The 20,348-nt window shown below is 42.8% G+C and overlaps 1 protein-coding gene and 1 long non-coding RNA gene across 2 annotated transcripts in view; one reads left to right on the top strand and one right to left on the bottom strand.

Moving 5' to 3' along the window:
• The first annotated feature begins 3,988 nt into the window (after positions 1–3,988).
• LOC117524486 overlaps positions 3,989–20,348 on the top strand; it is a 28,072-nt gene continuing 11,712 nt past the window's right edge. Inside the window, exons 1-2 of the long non-coding RNA XR_004564781.1 lie at positions 3,989–4,488; positions 19,694–19,698. This is a non-coding gene — a long non-coding RNA (uncharacterized LOC117524486). The remainder of the gene's footprint in view (positions 4,489–19,693; positions 19,699–20,348) is intronic.
• The window catches only part of fam160a2 (family with sequence similarity 160 member A2), a 34,655-nt gene continuing 25,478 nt past the window's right edge, over positions 11,172–20,348 (bottom strand). Inside the window, 4 exon segments of the mRNA XM_034186279.1 lie at positions 11,172–12,230; positions 15,465–15,627; positions 18,480–18,658; positions 18,986–20,332. Of these exon segments, the coding sequence (XP_034042170.1) occupies positions 11,920–12,230; positions 15,465–15,627; positions 18,480–18,658; positions 18,986–20,332 (2,000 nt within the window). The 3' untranslated portion in view covers positions 11,172–11,919.

Genomic DNA, 20,348 nt, shown 5'->3' on the forward strand with positions numbered 1-20,348 from the left:
TGGCTTTGTGTCTTTGCTACAGAAATCAATGGCAATTTCTGGAAATAAAGCCAGATTTAATGATGAACTGGAAACGTAGTGGAGAATTTGACCTGTAGCCTGTTCCAGTCTGATGCACGGGTTGTGGGTTTGTGTGGTTGCACTTTACGTAGAGCTGAGTGTATTCATGCTGCATTCACATTTGGTGGAGAAAATTTTGCCACCTCTGGCTGTGCGCCATCTGTGCACCGTGACAGCAGTTGGTGTCAGAAGTTAAAAACGTTCATTTGCTGCTTATTGCAATGAAAAGGACAAACTGGATTTCTTTTATCTTTACCGAACAGGAAAAACAGGCAGAGATGAATGAATTAAGTGCAGAGAGTCTCCTGGTTTTAAGCATGAATAATTAGTGTGATATTAAAAGTCCTTTCAGCTTCTCCCATTTTCCACTCGGGGTGGCCACAGCAGATCCAATATGGATCTGCATGTTTATTTGGCACTAGCTTTACTCCGGATGCCCTTCCTGATGAAAAAACAAACAAAAAAACAAAACAAAACAAAAGCAGCTCAAATGGACACTTACAGTCTGCCACTGAAGATTACAGGAATTCTGTAACAGTGACATCTTTGATGCTTTTTTGACCGCCGACGTGAACGCAGCATAGTGTGTTTCACAGAGTGGACTGTAGCAGCCAAGCAGCCTGACTTCACGGGTGTACCCCCAATGGAGATCAGGGGGTATGGCGATATTGTTACATTCTCAAAATACAAACTTAATTTGGATGTCAATCATTTCAGCTCAGCGCTCTGATTGTCTCAAGACTGAACGGTCCCCCCCTAAAAATTGGCCCGCCTTTTGCATCTGTGCATGCGTCAGTTTGGACCACAGCAGCACGTCTGAGGCAGAGTCTCTTCACCCAAAGCAATCAAATGGATTAATGGGATTATTAAAGTAGACATGCATTGAAATAAGTGCAGTCAGATTTTTGGACCAAAAAAAGTACTTATATTTACACATAAGATCCTTCTGAATGTAGTAAAGTAAATCTGCAAGCTCAGATCTGTCATTCAACGGAGAAATCTTCGTTTAAAAAATGACAAATTTACAGCTAAAATTTGGCAAAACTGTCATCACATCGGGGACGTTGCCGAGACGTCAGAGAGAAGACCCTATCCCAGCATGCATTGCTCACGCCAACTGTAATTTGTGGATTTACGTCAGTTTGCATCTCTTACAAAAGCACCTTTTTATTGTCTTATACAGAAAGATCAACTGTATTGAAAACTTCATACTGTCTTGCGGTATGTTTGGTGAGTATAAATGTAACGGAGTTAATATGGTATTTTAATTCCACTTGCCATAATTTATTTTCTTAAGCACTTGTGCAGTTGTGGCTCCAGGGCGCCCTCTAGTGACAGAGTATATAAGTGCAACTGGCAGCCGTAGCCGGTGCCAGTTATATTAAGACATGCCACAGGTGAATTATCTGGCGTAGTGCTCTGTACCAATTTATATAAATTAATGTTATTATCACTCTGTGAACTTAGGAAAGCATGGAGGCGAGTTGTGGTGTAATTAAGAGCCACAACGAGTAGTTGCTGGAATTTTACATATTAAAAATAATGCTTAAGGGCACAATAATGTGCATGCTAACTACTTTAGCTTCGGTGCTAAATATACATACTCATCTTTTTAAAGTGCTGTCTGAGCCGACGTGAGCCAAGTGCAGGACTGACCAGTATTTACTCTGTTTCACACAGAATAAACTCCAGGCACAGAGACCATTCTGCCTCCTGATGACTTTCTTAAAAAAAAAAAAAAATACACAACGCAGAGTCGAAGGGTTGTTTGAACCGGCCAGTTGTAGTGCAGTGCAACTGAGCGCCGGTTACATACATTTCTTTTATTTTTGCTTTTGCTGACACCATCAGACCAGAGAGTTTTGTTTCTCTTGATCTCAGAGTCCTTCAGGTGCCTTTTGTCAAACTCCAGGTGGGCTGCCATGTGCCTTAAGGAGTGGCTTCCGTCTAGCCACTCTACCATACAGGCCTGATTGGTGGATTGCTGCAGAGATAGTTGTGCTTCTGGAAGATTTTCCTCTCTCCACAGAGGAATGCTGGCGCTCTGACAGAGTGACCATTGGGTTCTTGGTCACCTCCCCGACTAAGGCTCTTCTCCCCCAAATGCTCAGTTTAGACGGGGCGACCAGCTCTACGAAGAGTCCTGGCAGATCTGAACTCTTCCATTTGCAGATGATGGAGGCCACTGTGCTCATTGGGACCTTCAAAGCAGCAGAAATGTTTCTGTACCCTTCCCCAGATTTGTGCCTCCAGACAATCCTGTCTCAGAGGTCTACAGACAATTCCTTTGACTTCTTGCTTGGTTTGTGCTCTGACTGTCAAATGTGAGACCTTATATGTAGACAGGTGTGTGTCTTTTCAAATCATGTCCAATCAACTGAATTTGCCCCAGATGGACTCCAATTAAAGTGCAGAAACATCAAGGTTGATCAGTGGAAACAGGAGGCACCTGAGCTCAATAAGCGAAGTGCGCATCTCAGTCCGCGCAGTGCACTATGGGTAGGCAAAATTTTTCAGCTACCAACCCACAAGCTATGGCGGCAGAAAGCAGCGAGGAGTGCTGTGATTTTGATCATTTCAACCACTGGAAAGTTGACGATTTAAAGCGTTTTTGTAAGCTCTGCAGATTGCTTATTAAAACCAGGACTACGTACAGCAGTGGACAGAAATGGAAAAAAGAGCTGGCTGTGCTGCATCTGTACAGAAAGTACCGTTAGTGCAGACGGAGGAAGAGCGCGCTGCTGTCGAAAATGACCAGTACTTGTTGATAGTTGGAGACAAATTTCTGACCCCTTGAAGGCAACTGACGGATGGTTAGATGAAGTCCAGAGACTGAAACTGTGGATATTGCAGAATATTTGCTAAGCGGGGATGAGAAATCGCTACTCCGCCGGCTTCATAATGACGACAATGTCGGTGAGTCCATATAACCTCTTTGGTGTCACGTTTGTTTTGATAAGTTGACATACAATGATATGTGCATGCATGCAGTTTGTTTATAGAACATGTCACTTTTACAATATTATGCGCCACATCATTCATGGCGCGACATTACAGTCATAAGCCAATGCACGAAAACGGCGGCACGGTTTCAGGATATTGACAAAATAAATGTGTGCAAGAAATCTTTTACGTCCATCTGGATCTTTCTTTTCTGTGGCGAAATTGTATAGAATGAACGGAGGTTTACGACCACATTTCTTCTTCTTTCCGTCTTTGTTTGGACTCCGCAGAGCTTTGCAATCATGTATTTTCAGCCAACTTTCAAGCCTATGAATTCCATTCGAGCATTTGAAAACAGCACAATGCGCCCCTGTCATTATTGTATGTGTCGCTTAAGGCTTAAAGCCTTTGAAACAATCCTTGTAAAAGCCTTAACTTTTACAGTCCGCTACTGTATACGAAATTCAGTGGGAGCAGTGTGAGTGTGGTAGCGGCGATTTTTGCCCCTGTTTGACCCACGTATGCGCAGATGCGATGCGTACTTTGCTTATTTTGAGCTTCATGGCAAAGGCTGTGAATACTTATGTACATGTGATTTCTTTGTTTGGTTTTATAAATTCGCAAAAATCTAAAAAAAAAAATTCACATAGTCATTATGGGGTACTGTGTGTAGAATTTTGGAGGGAAAAAAAAATTCATCCATGTTAGAACAACATGGCATCATAACATCAGGCATCACACACACGTGTGTCCAGATAACCAACCTGAGGATCCTGATTCAGACGTTTGCAGAGTGTTTGTGGTCCTGACTTGGTCCTTTCAGTGGTTCTTTATTGTGGTGATGATGGGCGTGCACGGCGAGAGTGCACAAGTGGCGAATCCATCCTGACATTTCGCTGCATCACAAATTACTTCAACAAAAAAAAATCAAGTCAGCAATAAAGTCCAGAGTCAGAGAAGAGAACAAAGAAGCAGCATGTTCTTCAGTAAAGAATTTATAAATTAATAAAAACATTCCCTTTGCAGTGTTCTTACAGCTTTCTGCCCACATCAACCTTTTTCTCAGGATTTCAGAACATAGAAAAATATTCTTACAACATTCATGGTTACATTATTTTTAGTGTGGTTCTCATTCTGTGGTTTCTTTCACATACATTTGTTTGTACAGTATTTACACCAAAATCAGTCCGCGCTGTTTATCGGCTTCAACGAACGAGACACCAGAGCGCGGTTTGCATAGATCAAAGGGGAGGAAGGAAAAACACGAAAAAGTGACGATGTTCTGTACCAAGTGTACATACAGACCAAAAAAAAAAAAATAATAATAACAATAATAATAATAATAATAAGACGTGTGCTGCACACAACGTGAAGAAATTCTCCTACAAAACACCTGAATTCTTCAGGTATTAAAAGTAAAAACAACAGTTTCCCTGGTGATACTTATAAAATATAGAGATATTTTATTTACAGAAGTGTGGGATCGTGCATGCAGACACGTGCGACTGAAATCCTGCAAATCACTTTAAAACTAAAACCACTAAAACAATCTTCCACAGCGTGCAGCTTCAACGCTTTTGTGCTTGAAGCTGGAAATCCCTTAAATCCCTTTTTCCCCTCAAAACGGGTAACCGTTTAAACACAATAACACGGCCAAAGGTTCAAGTCACCAAGAACATCAGTTCAGCTCAGACATCAAACTCAGTCACCCAAAGACCAAAACTTCAACTGTGGTGTCGGAATTTTGTCAGTTTTTAAACATGTTGTGAGCTTAGCTTTGGTTTACAGTGCTGTCTAAAAAGAGCTAAACTACCTAAGTGTGAGTGAAGGGGGCACATCTAAACAAATTTAACATGCAGCCAGTTTGAATTGATTTTCTCAGGTCTGAATTTTTAGATGGCAGCATGGTGGTTTAGCAGTTAGCACTGTTGCCTCACAGCAAGAAGGTCATGGGTTTGATCCCCACCTGTGGTCTTTCTATGTGGAGTTTGCATGTTCTCCCCGTGTTTGTGTGGGTTCCCTCCGGGTGCTCTGGCTTCCTCCCACATCCAAAGGCACTAAATGGAGCGGAAAGTTTAACATGTCCGTAGGTGTGAAAGTGTTTGTATGTGTCCCTGTGACAGACTGGCGTCCTGTCCAGGGTGAACTCTCTGTGACTGCTGGGATAGGCCCCAGCACCCCAGCCACCCCGACCCTTAACTGAAGTAAGTGATTGAAGATGGGTGTTCCTGGTGGCCAACAGAGGAACTGCAGATTCAGATGAGGCTTTCCAACCGCGCTCGTTTGGGGGTGGCAGACACACATCCCCATCACAATAAAACCACAAGTATCTGTGGCCGCTCCTATTGGCTGCTTTCAGCCCATCATTTATACTGTTCAGGGTAGCGTTTAGCTAGCCAGGCCTAGCACTACCACTACAACGACTATTTCTCAACACTGCAATGTGTCCGTCAGTTTTCTCCACGCTGGAACAACAACCGTGTTAGCATCTTACAGCCCCACCCATTTTTCAAGACTATACAAATAACATTTGTTTTGCCAACACCGATGGCAACCGTTAGCCTACAGTGCTAACGTAGTAGTACTACGTTTGTACAGTAAACTGTGGACTACGGCTTCTTAGCAATTAGTTATCTTAAAGTATTTATAAGAGTGAGACATTTTAAAAAAGGTTTCAGGAAAATGATCATTTCTTCACTGCTAACAGCTGTGGATGTAAGTGGCTCATCTATACATGAAGTACAGTAAAATACTAACATTCAGTGTTTCCAGAGCTTCTAACGGAGGCTTAATGTGGAGAGAAACAGAACGTGAACATCACATCTTGGCAAAATATTTTAACACTTTGTGGATTTTCATTCAACTTAAAAACTATCCATCCATCCATCCATCCATCCATTTTCTTCCGCTTTATCCGGAGTCGAGTCGTGGGGGCAGCAGCTCAAGCAAAGCCGCCCAGACCTCCCGATCCACACACACCTCCCCCAGCTCCTCCGGGGGAACCCCAAGGTGTTCCCAAGCCAGCCAAGAGATGTAATCCTTCCAGCATGTTCTGGGTCTTCCCCGGGGCCTCCTCCCAATGGGATGTGCCCGGAACACCTCTCCAGCGAGGCATCAGGGGGCATCCGGAAAAGATGCCCGAGCCACCTCAACTGACTCCTTTCGATGTGGAGGAGCAGCGGCTCGACTCCGAGCTCCCTCCGAGTGGCTGAGCTCCTCACCCTATCTCTAAGGGGGTGAGGAGCTCGGTCACTTAAAAAACTAACTCAATAAAAATGTCCACAACAAACCAACTCCTGGACAACCTTCGGACTCACAAACAATTAAAAAAAAAAAAAAAAAAGGGGGGGGGGGAGCTATATTAAATAAAAAAGGTGTTAGTGTTTTTCAAAACGTTCTGATATGAACAACTGAGACCACTTACATCAGAAAGACACATTTTTAAAATGAGCTAAACACTAACGACATATGTCTATAAAAACAGTTATTGCAGTGGATTTCTGTTTAAATAAAACTCAAAACATTATGAAGACATTATGAAGGCTGAAATTAGCACAAAATCTCTTAGTTATAATCATAAACAAAAGCAGCAGCCATTCAGTTGTTAAGTGTGATGTAACGCATCATGCGATTTTCAACTTCCGGCTCCAAACAAAAAAGGCGCGCTGTCAGTAACATTGAGAACTGCACTGAGACGATCTGATCAGGCTGCACACGGACAACAGCATTAATATCGCAACATAAAACTCTATGTATGTTGTGCCTACAACTCTCCTGGATATATTAAGTGGGTTTTTAGACGTTGTTACTGCATTTGTTTTATGTAAAAATGTCAGACGCTCAGGTTGTTTCTCCGTTATTTTCAATGGGAGTTGCTGTGAGCTGCGCTCACTTCCTGTTCATGTCGTTCGGGGAGAAAGTGAAGTTTGCACTTTAATGTCCTGTTTATTGTAATAAATATTTTTTTATTAAACAGACATGTATATTTTACCTGTGCATAATAAAATATGTAAAGTAAAAGGAAAAAAAGTTTTATTACGTGTTCTGACCATAGAACCAGACGAATCCGGTTAACAGAGGTGGAGGCAGAGAAGGGAGGAACGGAGGTCTGCGCACAATATAAACACAAACTAAACTTGAACTGTAAATCCTTAAAAGGATCAAACAGATGTAACTTTAATTATAAAGTTGGAGGTCTTTGGACCCGGAAACAGATTTATCACATGATGCGTTATGTCAGCGCTTAACAACCGGATAAAAACAACAAAACAGTTAAGTGACAATGCATTCAGGTACTGCGGGAAAATTCAGATTCACATTCAGCTGCATTGTAAAGAAGTTGTGACACTGTTACGATAATAAATGATAACGATTAACATGTCAGATGTCACTGAAGCGTCAAATTAACACTCACTGACCAAAACACTGTATAACAACGCTTGTGAAGGGGGCGTGGTTTTTGTGACAGAAGTCCAGCTGTGTCATAGTGCCAGCTGCTCATGCAGCTGGCACTATGACACCATCCATTTGCGAAGACAGGTTTGAGGTTTTCAGACACCCCATGTGGAAGGATCACAACCGGATGGAGAAGATGATTTGGCCTGGAAAGGCCCAAAGATCAAAGACACAGAGAACCACTGAGTAAACCAGAGAGACGCGGCGGGCTGACTGTCCCAATCAGCTGCAGGTTTCAATCAGCTGCATCATTTCAAACAGCAATTCAGAGTGTTTTAATTCCAACGGCACTCTGGAAAGGTCAAAAATCCGTTTAACTTCCTCCATAACATTTATATTTTGAACTCTAACATCAGAATGGCTGGTTTGATACCATTAAACCCACAAAACTGTCAGAATAATCCACAAAGAAAGGAACGTTGTCATTTCAGAGGCCCGCTGTCATGTCAGAGGCCGCGGCAGAGTCTTCAATTCCATCACTAAACCTCAAGATTTTCCATTTTGCATTGAGACAAAACAGTGAAGACAAAATATATGAGAGGCTCCAACCAACGTTTGGCGTGTCTCCTCCACGATTTAAACGATTATTAATATTGTACATTATCATATACCTATAAATGATACGCCAATATGATTGGATAAAACACTAAAGAATAAATAGCAATACACCCTTTTCGCGGACGGGTAATATTTTTCATACCACCTGAGTAATCAGCCAATCCGGACAGCGGAGCGGCGCCACGACAAAGAGGCGCGGTCAGAGGAACTGTGAAATACTGGTGAGTCACTATTAATAATTTCTTACGTGTCCAACCTCGTAGGTTAATCGTTAAAATTAAATTCGTTAGTTCTAAAAGCCATCATAATTATTTATAGGAAAACGTTCTATTTTTTTCTACTAAGGTTTGAACTTTGAGTGTTTAATAATTGTAAAAAAAATAATGCTGACTACTTCATGGATTTTGCCTATCGCGGGTTACTTTTAGAACGTAACTCCCTTTCGTAGCGTCACAGTTTCGCAGATTTTTTTAGTGCAATTTTGCATGATTCTTTTTTTTTTTTTTTTTTTTTTTTTTTTTTTTTTTTTTACAGTGCATTGTGTTCTGCGTCCTTATCAGGCAGGCCAGTCGGCATCACCGCGATTGCTCTCACTGCCTCCGATGCGCTTACTGAGTCTGTGGGCTCGGTAAACGCCGCAGTGGGCCACTCACACCGCCCCCGTCCGCTGTGCCGAGCTGCATCCAACTCCGGCACCAGGTCCAGAGACTACGCTCGCTGTTTTGATGCGCAGCGCCCGCTGCATGGTCTCGGTAACCGCAGCCACAGAGCTCCGTGGCCATGACTTGGATTCTTTGCGGATCCCGCATCCGTACCCCCAGAGGCAGTGAGCGAAGGGAGAGCACGCGCATTGTGTTCTGCGTGCATTTATCATTTATGGGTATATGATAAAATCGTTATCAAGGTGTATGGTTTTCTTCAGGGTGTATAAAGCCATATTCATTGGTAAAACAACTCGATAACTGATAATATCTGCCACTCAACTAATCGATTGTTTTAGCACAGAGTAATATTTCCAAAGACTAGATGTGGTTACAGAAAACGTGTGAATGCCCCTAGACAGGTGCTTCCTGGTCTGACGTTCGTCTGTTTATCAGGCTGTAAATGAGACGCGTCACATCATCAGACTTTTCCTAAACTGGCACACGACAGGCAGCAACCAATCACAACTTTACGCCCCTAATGGAAAAAGGTGCCCTGCAAAATGAGCAACAACGGGCCATGTGCAAAAGTTAGAGGATCAGATTTTTGTCTTTTTTTTATCTATAATCGTTATGAGCGTAGTTCTTTGGATGCGACGTTGTAAGACAGTGAGACGTTCCTGCTGTTGTGGGATGTATTTGGATTAGAGCTGCAATGATTAATCTCTGACTGTTTTCATAATCAATCAATCCGTTTGAGTTTTTATCTTTTAAAAGGCCAAATATTTTTGATTTCAGCTTCACGAATGTGAGTATTTTTCTGGTTTCTTTCTTCCTCTGATAAAAGCCTGAATATTTTTAGGTCCAGGACAAAACAAGACATTTCAGGATGTTGGGAAACACTGATCAACGTTTTTCACTATTTTCTGGATCAAGCAACTAATCGATTCATTGAGAAAACAGATGAATTTAACTCTGAAAGTCATCAGTTTGGATGTCTCTGCATGCCCGTACTCCACTTTCTGTGCCATAGTATTTAGTGCGCTTGTTGCTAAGCTTGGTCAGTCATTCTGCTTCATAGGCGTTTATGCTGAGGATATGACAAACTTTAGAAAAGGAGCTGCAGTGAAACCCCAAATAGCATACAAAGTGCAATGCTTCCATCTAGTGGTATGGCAGCATACTACAGGAATCCTTCTAAAGAGTCCTATCAGTCAGAAAAGTACAAAACAGAAAAAAAAAAAAATTGTGAGCAGAAAAATTGGCAAATGTTGACACAGCTGCCCAGAGTGCTTTGTGTAGATGGATTTGCACACATACACCAGGTGGGAGAATGGGGCAGAGCCACATAGGCTTCAGCTCAGTTAATATTTACAGATTTCTGCAGACAATCCACCTGGAAATCCATGCTCCATGTGTGTGGCTCTGGATCCAGATCAATCTGTCCAACATAACACTCACTAGCAAGAGTTTTATCACCTACAGCAGATTTTTTTTTTCCCCTTTTTGCTTTTGTTTGTTGTGTTTTAAATTATACTATATGGATGGATTGAGCAAACTGATTAGTCACGTTTTGGCATAATCTGTCCGGTGGCAAATATTGCTTAACCTTGTTGGTCTCCGGCGGATTTGGGGCTCCTATGGACGGATGATGTCACATTTCCACTGGCAACACAAAGATCTGAATTCAGCAAAACAATATTCCCGGTTTAAAGACATATATGCACATTGGGAGGGAGGAAAAAGTCTAAACGCAAATGTGGCTAATCTCTGGCTCGCTCTGGGATCATAATGCCATACTTCCTCACTACGTTCGTGCACTGACAGCGTCCTCTCCACTGTGGCAGTGTTCAGTTCGGCTGCAAAGGTGAGGACAGTAAACAACCTACTTTCTGTGGCACCTTCTTGCCAAGAGAATCTGCTGGGAGTGATCTGACATCCAAATAAAGACATGTCTTTTTCCTCAGCCTTGGTTAAATTAACAGCTGCACTGCATGTTGCTGCATCAGGAGCTGTCCTCTCCCCCCGGTGCTAAATTCACACTATGCACCAGAACTTTGGCCAATCAGAAGCCCCATCTGAAGCATCAGACAACCACAGGATATGAATGCGTGAGTATCGTAGAAGTAACAACAAAGTAGAGGGCAAAATGGTAAACAAGTGTGCAATCGACTGATGCCCGCTCAAAGTTCTGAGCATGTACAAAACTTTCTGACTGACTCACTGTGCATCAGCTGACAAGGAAAACATTTAACAAATAAAAAAAGGACTTTTACAGAACAAAAACAGACAACCAGATCTCAAAATTTTGTTTACGTTACTCATGCATTTCCTCAATTCGTCAGTGTGCCGGACAGTTTAGCATTGGAGTTTTCTGCCAGAAGTGTCAGGTTTTCTTGGTAGTTCAGTGGCAAAACATTCATAGTGCAAAAGGCAGTGAGGCGCAACCGCATTCAGTGCGATTCTTCCTGACTGACTCGTAAAAAGGTACAAACGATAACAGCAGCCTTAGAATTTTGGCAACAGGTTAATGGCTTAGTGTTTGCAAGAAGTCACCGTTTTTCCATAAACGTCACGTACAAAAACATCAAAAGGCAGACACTCCCATACCCACGTGTTGACGATATTACTTAAAATAAAAAAAAAATTTAAAATGACAGATTCACAACCAAAAATAATGCTACGTAAAAGAAAATTCCCATGATGATTTTCCAATATATGAGGTTGTTGTGATTGTTTTCCAGTTTTTATCCCCTTCATTGATAAGTCTTTTCAAGCAAAGTAGATATTAATTCAAAAAATAACTCCATCATCCATGTCGTTTCTGAATGAGGACTTTACAATATATTGTTTTTTTACGATTTTCTATCTTGATGTTTTTGGTGTTTGTCCGAACTTTGTTAGAATCAAAACGTTTGCATCTTTTCTGTCAACTTCAAACTTCTACTAGCACCAATATGTACACCTGTTTCTTTAATCTGTGGCGCCGCTGTGCCAACGTATGCGTACGTATAGCTTCCCAAATCTCGAGTGTTGACTGAGATTTTTTTTTTGTTGATGTTGTAGAGTATGTAAATATTCTACATAATGTGCACAATCAACATTTACATAGGCGTGAAACATCTACAGTCCTGTGATTATTTTGGTAGAAAAACACCGTTAAGTTCAAGTTGCCTTTGTTGCGATTGACGGCTTGTTCAGTGACAGAATCTTACATCAAAGAAACAAATCCGAGACCAAGACAAGGAGGAACTTTTACCGTCTATTCCTCTGCTCCCTGACTCTGTGGAAATGGCACAGTGACGGCGTGCTCTTGAGTTAGAGCAGCCAGCTCCTTGAGGAACTCGCAGAAGATGACAGCACAGTAGACGGCATTCTTCACACGAAGTGCCTCGGCTTGCTTCTCAAGCCCGGACGCCCCTCCGCTGCTACTGGCCCGGAACAGAGCGCTGTGCAGTGACTGGCTGCCATCCCGGACGTGTGCAAGTGCCAGCTGAGCGGCGTGCCGTGCCCGAGTCGGACTGTTGGTGTGACGTAGGATCAGGTCCCAGAGTGACGGCTTACGACTCTTCACTGGACAGCAAAAGAAAAAAGACAGCGTTTAGCAGTCGTCAGTATGTTAAATGCTTTAGCATATGAAACAACGTCTGAGGGCAAAACTTGATTTATGGAACTGAAAATGTTTGATTCTTGTCCTTTGTGATTTCGCTGAAAGCAAAATGTTTGTTTTCCTGCTAGCTGTGAGAAGACTAAGATGCAGAAGAAATGGCACACTGATGCACTCACACCAAGAGAGCCTTAATTGAGAGAGCAGGGACATGACGAGTCGGAAGAAAAACGGTCACGTGACTCATGGTGCCATCTTGGGTTCAAAAGAGCGTTCGCCGTTAATCTATCTGCATGTAAATCCAGCCATTTTATTTATTTATTTGCTGAAAATGCCGGGTTGCTGTGCGTTTGGAGGCAGAAATAGACACAACAAGGGCTTCAACATGTACAGATTCCCTTCAGATCCGAACAGAAGAAACATTTGGGAAAATAAAGTCAGCCATGTGGGATGGAAGCAACTTCATCATCAAAGCTTTGAGAGCTAAATTTGTTGTTCAGTCCCATGTACAGTAAAACTCAACTAAACCGTCATCATATAAACTGGATATTCACAGTCACCGGACAAAAAAAGTCCCAAAGTTTTTGTATTGTTTTCCATGTAATAAACACCGTATATAACGGATTACAGTTACAGAACTGCAGCTGCATAAAACAGGCTTTAAATTAATTAAATAAATAAATAATCATAAATTGTAAATTTATGTAAACGATAGCTTAACTACTTTTATATTTATTTTGATGGTACCTGTACCTGGATGTGTTGCTGTATGTGGTTAAATGATTTTAAAAACATTAAAAGGTCCATTCAGTAGTTCAGCGCAGTTGGAACCAAAATGGCGCCATGTTCTGAGTTGACGCCACTCTCTGAATTAAGGCACTCTAATGCCGACCCCACCCCCCGCTGTGGGACCCACTCTCTCAGAATAACAAACTGCCGTTAGTGATGGCAGCGGTGTAAATAAAAGGCAGAGTATGTACGGAGGCTGCGCTGCCTCCTGCACACACAGAAACAAACTCTCAGGCAGAAAATACTGACACAGAACTTTGTTTCCAAATTGTGGACACTGTAATCTATTCTTCTGATTCTGTGGGAGGAGTCAGGGTATCTGGGTTGGTGATAGTCCTTTATCAAAAATAATATCCAGGCTCTCAATAACTTCCTGGACTCAGACATAAGAAATGTATTTGTGGCAAGAGTGCCCAACTTGTAGAGGTGGCCACGTTTCTCGGCAGTGAAGTTCCTGTCTCTGTATGTTCTGCCTTTGAGATCAGGAGACTACTGGGAAGAGCTCATGGAGTTATGAGGTCAAAGGTGTTTGAGGATGCCGAGATCTTTGCAGGAGGATGACAGTCCAAGTCTTTAGGGTCCCGGTGCTTCCTGTCTTACTGTATGGTTGTGCAACTTGGACTCTAACCAGTGACCTAAAGTGAGGACATTTTTTGGTACCAAATCTTGCCAGAGAATCTTTGGGTAACTTTGGAATGACTGTACCAGACAAATGGTTACTGAGGGAGATTCAGATAAAGAGGATCAGCTGCATTGGGAAGGAAAATCTGGGTGTGATCCAGCAGGCAGCTGCCTCAGTGTTGAGGATCCCAAGGAGTAAGAAATCCAAAAACACTGCCACATGTCACCTGACTGCAGCTACTTTAAAGTGGATATGACACCTAAAAAATTAGGTAAAACTGATATAAATATCAAAATATACATACAGTATAGTAAGTTGAAAGTGGTTTTAATTATTATCACAGAAATAAAGTTTGTACAGGTTCTCAAAAGTGTGTTTCTTGGAAAGTGCACTGGCAGCGTTCCATCAGCAGTCACGTGATGCCGTGATGTCACAGCATGGAGAGTCCCGTCTTTGTCTGTTAGATTGACAACAGGAACAGATGGACCTCAGCATGGACAGTGACGAGATCGAGAACTTTTCTGACTCCTCTTCAAGTGTGGATTACTTCTGACTCGGATCCTGAGGATGTCACAGCAGTGATTAGACCCATATCTTTCGGACGAACATTCAAACCAGGAGCATTCTGGCAGTGAAAATAATCCCGACGGTGTTTATGGCGGAGCTGAAGCAGAGGCAAGAGACGTGCCAATTCCGATGGATTTTGAAAACCTGCAGAATATGGAATGGTAAGGGAGGCTTTGATTTTTGTTGCTGCTGTTTATAACACTATAATTATAGCATTTTCGATTTGAGCGTCTGTTTACTGCCTTTGTTATTGTTCCGGAACTGTGATAGTGTAGCTACTACTTGTGGACAACCGTCATTACCTTCGGGTTTTTGCCGTTTTCAAGTGCCTGGCATTACATTCATCCGTGTTTAGTTACATTATTTTCACAAAAGAATAGGAAATAAATGACCAAAGTTTCGAAAAAGATCGCCGAAAACAACAGTGAACATGCCGCCGTTGTGTTTACTACGTATTGCACTGATATTTTTACAAGTTCCTTGACCATTTCAAGATTATTGTGAACATATTATTTGGGGTTGACATTTTAGGTGTTCCTGTGAGCAGTGAGAACATGGAGACAGTAGAGGAAAGTGTCTGCTGTCAGGGGCAAATGCGGGTGTGCGACCGAAGCGAGCGGCAGCCTGACATTTCGTGCATTGCACAACACCGCGGCTTTCGATCAATCTGCCTGGATTGAAAAGGCTAAAACCTTTCGCCCTTGTGATTGTGCAATATGCTACGACACACTGGTCAGGCATATCGACAAACACGTCCCTGAGAGCTGTGTTTAATCAAAGTTTCTGCCGCTAAAAAGTGTAAACAACAGCCGCCAAGCGCGCAAGCCGATACGGTCTACACGCAGTGACGTATTTCAGGTTTGGTGCTTAGCGTGAAGCTGGTCACGGGGCGTGCACATTTTTCAGTGGCGGGACGTTCAAATGTTATATATAACAGGAGAACCACGTCCATTTTCCCAAAACGCTTAGGTTGACCGAATTATATAACCTTTGTTACATGTAATAAGACTATGTTGTCTTTAAGTGTCATATCCACTTTAAGGAGTTGGGGATGGACCAGGTGTTTGCCTGGGTGGTTCTCAATCAGCACCCAAGGCAGTTTCATCGTGCAGTGGATGTGACGAGGTGTACAACCAGCACATGCTCCCAGAACTCACCCGACAACTGAGCACAACACTGCAAACTGCGGGAAGAACTTAAACATGCCAAGTGAATCACTCACCAAGTGAATTGGTCCGTCTCAGAGTCGGACCGGCTGCAGCAGAGTCCGTCCAGTCCACTTTACCACGAGCCACCAGGTACTGCTGGGCTTTCTTCAACATGGCAGGAAAGTCTTCATGGGACGCTGCAAACGCCTCGATACGGGTCTTGACAGAACCTAATACCTGAGATGAGTTAGAGAATAAACGACTGGTTGATCTCCAAAACTAGCAGACTTGTTTTTACTAATTGCCCAGTCAGTAGGTTTTGCTTTAGGGCACCCAAATTATGACTGAATAATCTGCTGAGTATTTTGAATGATTTAGGACATAAAACAATCAGGTTGACCAAAGTAAAAGAGATACATTAAACAGGCCGACAACGGAAATTTAAGGTGACCTGAAACCTGCTCCATAAACACTCACGTTTGGTACAAAACTATAACAAACAGGCCTCAGATACACTGCACTGTCATTCTGTTACTGTTAAGAATTCTTGTTGTGTAAGGATGGTCTCCCACTGCCAAATCTGATCTCCAATCTCAATTTCAAAATTAAGGAAAAATCTAGCCCGATTGTTTAAAATAGTAGGCAAACTTTGCATTACTGACTATTTTCTATCTGCTTACACACAAGCGTAACAAAATACACCTGAATACTTACCACTGTCATCACATGATTTTTTTTGTGCCAGTCACAAGCACAAAATGGTACTTCAGAGTTTTCCCAAGAGCTAAAATATTTCTGTTAACATCTGTTGACGAATGCAACACGATTTTTATGATGTGAAGGAGTATCAGGAGGCGGCTTCGGATCAGAGAACGACAAGTCCCAATTAGTGCACATTGCACCCACTTCTACAATTTCAGACCTTTGCACAATAGCACCCCCATCTGGATCAATCAAAATCCAATTATTCACAATGTGTGGATCACAATTTATCCAGACATCACACATTTTCTAAACATGTTTAAAACTTCCTGATTGCTCACTATGTTCCACTGGAGCTCTTGGTGAAATAAGCCAAGTGTGCATCCAGACTGTGCAACTTGGAACTCTGAACCTCACTCGTTTGGCAGACAAACACCAACCAATCACAGGTACTGTGAGAGTATGCGCATTACGGGAGACATGTAAAGTGTAAAAATGTCAGGTGCATATTGCGCTATTGAAGACTATGCAAATGGTTATTAAAAACTTGCAAGGTGGAATAAAAGCAGGTTGATATTCACAAAGATCCGGAATGCACATGCAAACCACTTTGTTTTACACAACTTTCCCACAGAGAAGAAAAACCCCAAAGGGTGCAAAAGATGGATTAAAATAGAAAGTTTGTCACTTTTACAGTAGTGTTCAGAATAATAGTAGTGCTATGTGACTAAAAAGATTAATCCAGGTTTTGAGTATATTTCTTATTGTTACATGGGAAACAAGGTACCAGTAGATTCACACAAATCCAACAAGACCAAGCATTCATGATATGCACACTCTTAAGGCTATGAAATTGGGCTATTAGTAAAAAAAAAAGTAGAAAAGGGGGTGTTCACAAAAATAGTAGCATCTGCTGTTGACGCTACAAACTCAAAACTATCCTGTGAATCACTAAACTAGTATTTAGTTGTATAACTACAGTTTTTCATATTTCTTCACATCTGCAGACTGCGAGGCATTAATTTTGTTGGTTTGGAACCAAGATTTTGCTCGTTTACTAGTGTGCTTGGGGTCATTGTCTTGTTGAAACACCCATTTCAAGGGCATGTCCTCTTCAGCATAAGGCAACATGACCTCTACAAGTATTTGACATATCCATACTTATCCATGATACCTGGTATGTGATATATAGGCCCAACACCATAGTAGGATAAACATGCCCATATCATGATGCTTGCACCACCATGCTTCACTGTGAACTGTGGCTTGAATTCAGAGTTTGGGGGTCGTCTCACAAACTGTCTGTGGCCCTTGGACCCGAAAAGAACAATTTTACTCTCATCAGTCCACAAAATAGTCCTCCATTTCTCTTTAGACCAGTTGATGTGTTCTTTGGCAAATTGTAACCTCTTCTGCACATGTCTTTTATTTAACAGAGGGACTATGCGAGGGATTCTTGCAAATAAATTAGCTTCACAGAGGTGTCTTCTAACTGTCACAGCACTTACAGGTAACTCCAGACTGTCTTTGATCATCCTGGAGCTGATCAATGGGTGAGCCTTTGCCATTCTGGTTATTCTTCTATCTATTTTGATGGTTGTTTTCCATTTTCTTCCACGCGTCTCTGTTTTTTTTTGTCCATTTTAAAGCATTGGAGATCATTGTAGATGAACAGCCTATAATTTTTTGCACCTGCGTATAAGTTTTCCCCTCTCCAATCAACTTTTTAATCAAACTACGCTGTTCTTCTGAACAATGTCTTGAACGTCCCATTTTCCTCAGGCTTTCAAAGAGAAAAGCATGTTTAACAGGTGCTGGCTTCATCCTTAAATAGGGGACACCTGATTCACACCTGTTTGTTCCACAAAACTGATGAACTCACTGACTGAATGCCACACTACTATTATTGTTAACACCCCCTTTTCTACTTTTTTTTTTTTTTTTCACTAATAGCCCAATTTCATAGCCTTAAGAGTGTGCATATCATGAATGCTTGGTCTTGTTGAATTTGTGAGAATCTACTGAATCTACTGGTACCTTGTTTCCCATGTAACAATAAGAAATATACTCAAAACCTGGATTAATCTTTTTAATCACACAACACTACTATTATTCTGAACACTACTGTAGTTATCATCACAGTCAGTTTAATAACATGAATGTAACACTGATACTGTAAATAATGACAAGATGTACTTTTGTTGTCGTCACTGTGGAGCTGCTTTATTAGGAGCGTTCTCTCGTTATTTTCCATCAATATCTGCATACATGTATGGGACCACATTTTTACATCGGTTATGTCGGGGACATAAAGAAAGTAACAAATGTGTTTCAGCAAAACCAAACTTCATAAGGTGCAGCACTTGAGCATACAAGGCGCGGTGTACCTGGATTAGAGACTTCACACTGGGCTGGAAGACCATGTTGGCGTTCAGCAGGAATGAGCGTAGGAGGGGCTGAGGATAACACGCCAGCTGAGCCACAATGCCCGTCAGCAGGATGTTGACATACAGAGAGTTCTGCAGCATGTTCTCCAGTTTGGTGAACAGAACCATCATGAAGGGACCTGAATGGACCCAATAAACATCTTCAGCCCCATTATGTTCCACTGCTCCTTTACAGGCGGTAATTAGCATATCTACGTGTGACTAGTATATACAAAACACCCAGGAAGATAGAATAAGTGCATCCTGTCTATCACGTACTTTTATCAAGTTACCATGTTGACAAGAAATTTCAAATAAATGATAAAAATGCTCATTTATGCACAAAACCTCCCCAAGAACTAATTGGGTCACATCTACTACCTTGGTGGAAACTACGCTCAGACGTAAGCACGCCGTTTTGTCCCACACATGATGTTCATACCGGCGGGTGTGGTGCTGAGTGTTACCTGTGTAAGGTTGGGAAGTCGGCTGGCTTAGTGGTCTAGACGGACTATAGACACCCACCACAGAACAGTCACCCTTGATGTCGCCTGTTAGCTTTGCCTCCAGTGTCTCATCCTCCTGCCGCTCAGCAGACACAGACTCTCCAACCGTTTCCTCCTGCTGGCAGAAGGTTCTGCTGCCTTCCTTCACCTTGTCCTCCAGATCCTTGAGTTCCTGCGTGAAGGCCTCGATACTGATGCCCTGACTGTTGGGGTCTCCAGTGAGCTGACTGTCTCCTGGTGCTCCTTCCAGCAGCTCCTCGATGAGACTCTCTACAGACTGCAGCTCCGGATTGGGTTCGGAGAGATCTGATTGTGTGCCGTGCGGATTTGAGGTGTTGGTCAGTGCACTGGTGTCTGGTTTTGGATGGAGAGTGGCACTCTGACAGGGAATCTGCTTTGGACAGAGTGATTTTGTGTCAGTGAGGTCGCTATTAGCCTGATTGAAAATCAACTCTTGCACAGAAGTGCAGCTTTGAGGGGAGCATGTGAGGAGGGATCCATTTTGATTTGCATTTTCATCCAAGTATTGCTGCTCACCCAAGTCTCTCTTCACCTTCTTTACCTCTAGTCCTTGATCGCGAGGGTCCGAGCACCCGTCCCTCTGCCCTGCTGTGCCATTGAACATGGCCTGATAGGTCACAGTGATGGCAGATGTGGGAGCGGGGGAAGAGGGAGTCGGCAAAACGCAGGTTGAACGCGCTGAAGATGGGGTGAGAGGAGGAATGGGCTTTGGCAAGACATCTTCCCTTTGCAGGCTACGTTTCTTGGAGCGAGGTGTGAGGCTGATGGATTCATTTTTGCCAATCGTGACATCCCACTCCCCGCTGTCCCTCTCAGAGCTGCTCCAGTCAGCTCGAGCTGCTGCCACAATGGCCGCCCTCTGCTGGCCTGGAGGAGTATTGTTGCTTCCCATAAGCTGCACAGAGAAGTGTTCAGGGAACATCACCAAGGAAGGATTGGAGGTCGGAGGAGGTGGCGGTGCTGTGCTTGGGGAGGGGTTTTCACCATCATAGGGTGCGGACCAATCACGGCAGGCCCAGGAGCAAAATTCAATGCCTCGCCGGGCATCTCTGAGGTACTCTATGTAACCTGAATCCCAATCCAGACAGTCTATGTGGGAGCGCTGATGGTGCACTGGACTTTCAGGAGACAGGGGAAGGGAGGCGGGTTGATCCATGCCAGCGGGACTGGAGTGCCCCCCTCTTTCTGAACCACCTCCACTGCTCTGTTGGCGAATGAAAAACGCTAAGCGGGAAGGAGTGCTGGGTCTGGGAGGGGCTGGAGACTCTGAGGTGGGGCTGTTCAACACTGCAGACAAATACAG

Source organism: Thalassophryne amazonica, chromosome 14 (assembly GCF_902500255.1).
Source record: "Thalassophryne amazonica chromosome 14, fThaAma1.1, whole genome shotgun sequence".
NCBI classification, from domain to species: domain Eukaryota; kingdom Metazoa; phylum Chordata; class Actinopteri; order Batrachoidiformes; family Batrachoididae; genus Thalassophryne; species Thalassophryne amazonica.